This window comes from Notothenia rossii, assembly GCF_949606895.1.
Source record: "Notothenia rossii genome assembly, chromosome: 10".
NCBI classification, from domain to species: domain Eukaryota; kingdom Metazoa; phylum Chordata; class Actinopteri; order Perciformes; family Nototheniidae; genus Notothenia; species Notothenia rossii.
This window is the reverse complement of record NC_136908.1, coordinates 44119578-44126062: the sequence shown is the minus strand read 5'-3', so window position 1 is coordinate 44126062 and position 6485 is coordinate 44119578. Positions and strand designations below refer to the sequence as shown.

Genomic DNA, 6485 nt, shown 5'->3' with positions numbered 1-6485 from the left:
ACCTTACTATATAGCTATCATAACAATAATAACACAAATAATGATATCTTAATATTAGTAATAATAATGTTTTATATAATCTTTTTGTATTTTTACTTATAAACATGTTTGAAATATGTTGATTGTACAGATGTTTACATAGAGCATATGAGTGTGCTTAATTCTTCTTTCTATCACTATTACTTCCTCTATCAAGTAAAGACAGTCACAGTGATGCATTCAAGATCATTTATTCAAAAACAGCTGAAACATCAAATATAGGAAATAATATAAATATAACTACAGATATATAAAAAATACTGAAAACACAATACAGAGAGAACAATCAGATCCTCAAAAAAGAATTGAACCATATTATATTCTTTGTATTTCTGGACTTTATGATATGATGTATTGCACCTTAATATGTAATATTATAATTTAGAAGAAGATAGTGTATTGTTTTGTTATAGATTTATTTGATATCACCACCATCCATTATCTGAAATGTTTTTCACCTCATGTTATTGTATGGTTACTATTCTGCATTCTATTCTCATTTTAGTGATTTATACCCTATTACTTGGTATTTGTTTTTTTCTTTATTGTAGTGCAATAATTATATTTATTCTAGTATAGTATATAACATTCTAGTGCAGGCCCCAGCACCGACAAGATTGGAGTGGAGGACCTATAGAAATCCCTGAAATTATTATTATTCTTTATTATGAATTGAGTTTTTTGAGGGCATTAACCAAAACTGTTTTGTTATTGGCAGGAATGTCAGGACGGTGAAAAGGCTGATAGTTTAGGGGTCTCATTTTTGTTGCAGGCAAAACGTCTTAGTTTGTATGTTAATATGAAACTTAGTAGACCCAGGAAGTGGCGCATGCATGTGTGTATGTGAGGGTAGGTTAGGGCTTCCTTTTGTCTGCAATCCATCTGTCCCTTTCAGCATCATAGAAGTCCGACTGCTGGAACTCCGGCCACGTCATCTCCTTCTCCATGCCCTGTGCATTATATAAGGATAAGACTCTGGAGGGGCAGTAGATATACATCCCTGGGCAAGTCAGAGCTAAGGGGAAAGGAGGCACTGGGCAAGTCAGAGCTGTAAAACAAAGTAAAACATCATAGTTACATCAGATAAAATTGAATAAAGCTCTACGACTGCTATAATACAGTGACTCAGATATCCATACTTTCATCGAGGACAGTGTCTCCCTGCGCTTCCACAGGGGCCATATTATGTGGTGATGAATCTGGGATGATGAGATACAAACAGGCAAGTGACGTATACACATCGAAATTAAGAAGCAGCATTTAAGAAGTTGTAGAATTTTGAAGGAGACAGATTCAACATCCCCCTCTACAGCTCCTTGTCCTCCTCCATCACTAGGAGATTAAACAATAACATTTATTATGTCAATGTCATGTTCACCTTAAAGCAGTATTTGCATATTACTGTGAGCTGACCTGGAGTGCTGGATGTCAGAGTGGAGGTATCTGATGCAATGCAGCCTTCAGCAGGTGGTGGACAGGACTCAGCCCTCTGCTGCCTGAAGGTTGTACATCTTGCTGTTAGTGATGCACTTCACTCCTAAAACAAAGGCAGCATAACCATCAGCCCTGCTATCCCAGATCTGCTTACAGGTGTCTTTGGCCCTGGCTCCAAAGCCGACAGTATGTTCCCCCTCTGACGCCACTGGTGGGGCAGGCTTCCTGGAGCACAGGTACTTCCTCAGATCCTGAATTTCCTGGAAGCTTCTGGCGTAGTCCAGAAACAACAGCAGTCTGTCCTTGCTAGGCCCTCGGGGGATGAAGGTCCCACCTCTCTCCTCCTCGTCCACCTTGTCCATCAGGTAGAGGGTGTAGCCGACGTCATTCTCAAGGAGCCACCTGTACAGTTTCCCCTTATATTTTCCGAACTGTAGCACGTACTCCCCCATCACCTCGAGTCAGTCGGATACATCCCCTCCCCTCTGAAGGACCTCAGTGAGAGCATTTGTCCTCACATGCTCATGCTTCTGAGGGGCAGACTTGTCCTGAAGGGAATGATTTTTGTTATTCTCATACCCTCCTCTGAAGGGTCCTGTCGCAGGTGGCCAGATGGACCCTTCCTGAAGGACACTCATCTTTCCTGGGAAGAATATGGTTTTCTTCATTATCTCCTGCACACAGTAAAACACAATGCAAAATATGTATTAAGAAGTGCAAAACTCATCATACTGTTATACTAGCAGAATTATTCATTTCATTCATTCACGTTAACCAGGATTTGTATAGGTAACACATGTTATATTACATGATCAGACAGGCAGACAAACAAACAAACAGAGGGGCAGGTGGGCAGGAAGATTCATTATGTATTGCCCTGTCAATGTGAGTGAACTCACTTTATTTCATGTTTACATTTATTGGGATTTGTAATGACTAGGTAACAACTTTTCTATTACATGAACAGACAGACAGAAAAGCAGATGGGTAACATCTTTAGCCATAAAATAATAACAAAAGTATAATAGAAGATAGCAAAACAAAAGTCTTAAGACTGAATACTGTAGTATTTACCCAATTAAAATGTACTGTAGTAAGTAGAACTGCTGCAATGAAAAGAGTCAAATAATGACAGCTCTTTTGCCATGTGTAATGAGTAATAAATCAGCTGCTGTGAACGCTGACATTTACTGTAAATACATGACGTTAGTGTAACATTAGCTAACAAAAGTTACAGTACCTTAGCGCTAACAACACACAGAGTTAAAGACAATCTAACAACTATTGCAAAAACAGTGTAACAATATCATAAGTGTTAATTCAGTCGTAGAAAAAGAAGCCCCACTTACGTTTGACAAGTTTGACGTGATGTTAGAACTAGAAGTCGAATTATGTCGGTAATGTCGTCTCTATCTGTAAGATCCTGCTGCTGTTGCTCCGTCTCTCACTCTCTGTCACTGGAAACGGGGTCTCCTTACTTCTACCAAAAGGGTGCAACAGCGCGCCCAATTTCTCACTTGTGGCCAGAAATATATTGCAGTCACAGTATAAGAACTACCATAGAGAATGAATGGTAAAGTTAAGAGAGTTAGTCCTTACGATACGCGGTCCCCGCGCGAAAGGTCCCCGGCTCAAAACCGGGCAGAAACACTCTTCTTTGATCCTGATCAACTTCAAATAACTCAACCAAGAAAGTTTATCGGGAATCTAGACAGCATAAAAAGCACTTTCAGAAATATGGCAGTTCAGTCTTTTCAAGACAATTGTTGGATGAGCAAGAAAATTGTTTGTTGAGCTTGGCTTTTGAATTGTATGGCTTTGGCTCTCCGTGTATTCAAATCGATGAGGCATGTTGTCCTGTGAACTGAAAGTTGTTAATAGCATTTATGCTTAGCGTACTTCAATTCAACTTGGTAGCTTTGTCATGGATGATATACCTTACTTATAATGATGACCTTACAAAATTTCAGTTTCCATGGTTCAGCTACGCGCTTATCTGAAAGTGTTTCCAAGGGCCTCTTGGTGGCATCCTCGTTCATGAGTAGATAGATGCTTTCCACCTTTGGTGAATAAAGTCCGGCTGTTATTGAAAAATCTCCCCGTGGGGGAATCGAACCCCGGTTTTCTGCGTGACAAGCAGAGATACTGTCCACTATACTAACGAGGAATGTTCTAGCAGCAACCCTTGCACGTCAACACTAGGTGGTGCCCTTCGAGGAGTTACAGGTCATATCCAGGATAGCATTTGGGTTCAGTATACAGTTGCTGTTACGAAAGTCCATGACGCTGCAGCTGTGACTGGATCCAGTGTGAAATCTCTCCAAGTCTCAGAAATCAACATGTGGTTCGTCGTTTTGAAGGTTTACAATTTAATATCAATATTGCATCTACGCGCAAACATGTACTTAGCCTTTCAGCAGTTTCTGTATTGTAGTGGTCATCACGTTCACCTCACACGCGAAAAGCTCCCTGGCTCAAAACCGAGCAGAAACACTTTTCTTTGATCCTGATCAACTTCAAAGAACTCAACCAAGAAAAGTTATCGGGAATCTAGATAGAGTAAAAAGCACTTTCAGAAATATGGCAGTTGAATGTTGAGTCTTGTCAAGACAATTGTTGGATGAGCATAACAATTGTTTGTTGAGCATGGCTTTTGAATTATATGGCTTTGGCTCTCCGTGTATTCAAATCGATGAGGCCTGTTGTCCTGTGAACTGAAAGTTGTTAATAGCAGTTATGCTTAGGGTACTTCAATTCAACTTGGTAGCTTTGTCATGGATGTTATAATGACGACCGTACGAAAGTTCAGTTGCCATGGTTCAGGTACGCGCTTATCTGAAAGTGTTTCCAAGGGCCTCTTGTTGGCATCCTCGTTCATGAGTTGATAGATGCTTTCCACCTTTGGTGAATAAAGTCCGGCTGTTATTGGAAATTCTACCCGTCGGGGAATCGAACCCCGGTTTTCTGCGTGACAAGCAGAGATACTGTCCACTATACTAACGAGGAATGTTCTAGCAGCAATCCTTGCACGTCAACACTAGGTGGTGCCCTTCGAGGAGTTACAGGTCATATCCAGGATAGCATTTGGGTTCAGTATACAGTTGCTGTTATGAAAGTCCATGACGCTGCAGCTGTGACTGGATCCAGTGTAAAATCTCTCCGGATCTCAGAAATCAACATGTGGTTCGTCGTTTTGAAGGTTTACAATTTAATATCAATATTGCATCTATGCGCAAACATGTACTTAGCATTTCAGCAGTTTCTGTAGTGTAGTGGTCATCACGTTCGCCTCACACGCGAAAGGTCCCCGGCTCAAAACCGGGCAGAAACACTCTTCTTTGATCCTGATCAACTTCAAAGAACTCAACCAAGAAAGGTTATCGGGAATCTAGATAGAGTAAAAAGCACTTTCAGAAATATGGCAGTTGAATGTTGAGTCTTTTCAAGACAATTCTTGGATGAGCAAGACAATTGTTTGTTGAGCATGGCTTTTGAATTGTATGGCTTTGGCTCTCCGTGTATTCAAATCGATGAGGCATGTTGTCCTGTGAACTGAAAGTTGTCAATAGCAGTTATGCTTAGGGTACTTCAATTCAACTTGGTAGCTTTGTCATGGATGTTATAACGATGACCGTACAAACGTTCAGTTGCCATGGTTCAGGTACGCGCTTATCTGAAAGTGTTTCCAAGGGCCTCTTGTTGGCATCCTCGTTCATGAGTTGATAGATGCTTTCCACCTTTGGTGAATAAAGTCCGGCTGTTATTGAAAATTCTCCCCGTCGGGGAATCGAACCCCGGTCTTCTGCGTGACAAGCAGAGATACTGTCCACTACACTAACGAGGAATGCTCCTGCAGCAATCCTAGCATGTCAACGCTAGGTGGTGCCCTTCGAGGGGTTACAGGTCATATCCAGGATAGCATTTGGGTTCAGTATACAGTTGCTGTTACGAAAGTCCATGACGCTGCAGCTGTGACTGGATCCAGTGTAAAATCTCTCCGAGGCTCAGAAATCAACATGTGGTCCGTCGTTTTGAAGGTTTACAATTAAATATCAATGTTGCATCTATGTGCAAACGTGTACTTATCTTTTCAGCAGATTCTGTAGTGTCATGGTCATCACGTTTGCCTCACACACGAAAGGTCCCCGGCTCAAAACCGGGCAGAAACACTCTTCTTTTATCCTGATCAACTTCAAAGAACTCAACCAAGAAAGGTTATCGGGAATCTAGATAGAGAAAAAAGCACTTTCAGAAATATGGCAGTTGAATGTTGAGTCTTTTCAAGACAATTGTTGGATGAGCAAGACACTTGTTTGTTGAGCATGGCTTTTGAATTGTATGGCTTTGGCTCTCCGTGTATTCAAATCGATGAGGCATGTTGTCCTGTGAACTGAAAGTTGTTAATAGCAGTTATGCTTCGGGTACTTCAATTCAACTTGGTAGCTTTGTCATGGATGATATACCTTACTTATAATGATGACCGTACGAAAGTTCAGTTGCCATGGTTCAGGTACGCGCTTATCTGAAAGTGTTTCCAAGGGCCTCTTGGTGGCATCCTCGTTCATGAGTTGATAGATGCTGTCCACCTTTGGTGAGTAAAGTCCGGCTGTTATTGAAAATTCTCCCCGTCGGGGAATCGAACCCCGGTCTTCTGCGTGACAAGCAGAGATACTGTCCACTATACTAACGAGGAATGTTCTAGCAGCAATCCTAGCACGTCAACGCTAGGTGGTGCCCTTCGAGGGGTTACAGGTCATATCCAGGATAGCATTTGGGTTCAGTATACAGTTGCTGTTACGAAAGTCCATGACGCTGCAGCTGTGACTGGATCCAGTGTAAAATCTCTCCGAGTCTCAGAAATCAACATGTGGTCCGTCGTTTTGAAGGTTTACAATAAAATATCAATGTTGCATCTACGTGCAAACGTGTACTTAGCTTTTCAGCAGTTTCTGTAGTTTAGTGGTCATCATGTTTGCCTCACATGCGAAAGGTCCCCGGCTCAAAACCGGGCA

At 41.5% G+C, this 6485-nt stretch overlaps 1 protein-coding gene across 10 annotated transcripts; it reads right to left on the bottom strand.

The window, feature by feature from the left end:
• Positions 1 to 356: 356 nt before the first annotated feature.
• Positions 357 to 3070, bottom strand: LOC307023393 (uncharacterized protein). Of its 10 annotated transcripts, XR_013803695.1 has the most exons (5): positions 2823 to 3070; positions 1628 to 2147; positions 1453 to 1535; positions 1179 to 1238; positions 357 to 1087 (listed from the first exon to the last, which is right to left on the bottom strand). XR_013803695.1 is itself a non-coding variant. In XM_079656621.1 (4 exons), exons 2-3 carry the CDS (start codon positions 1923 to 1925, stop codon positions 1468 to 1470), a joined length of 366 nt encoding a protein of 121 aa, XP_079512747.1. In that variant the 5' UTR covers positions 1926 to 2147; positions 2823 to 3070; the 3' UTR covers positions 357 to 1238; positions 1453 to 1467. The 10 variants fall into 10 exon arrangements, 5 of the variants coding, with proteins under 5 accessions (XP_079512747.1, XP_079512746.1, XP_079512745.1 ...); XR_013803698.1 differs by having other exon boundaries at positions 1453 to 2147; positions 2823 to 3065; XM_079656621.1 differs by having other exon boundaries at positions 357 to 1238.
• Positions 3071 to 6485: the final 3415 nt, after the last annotated feature.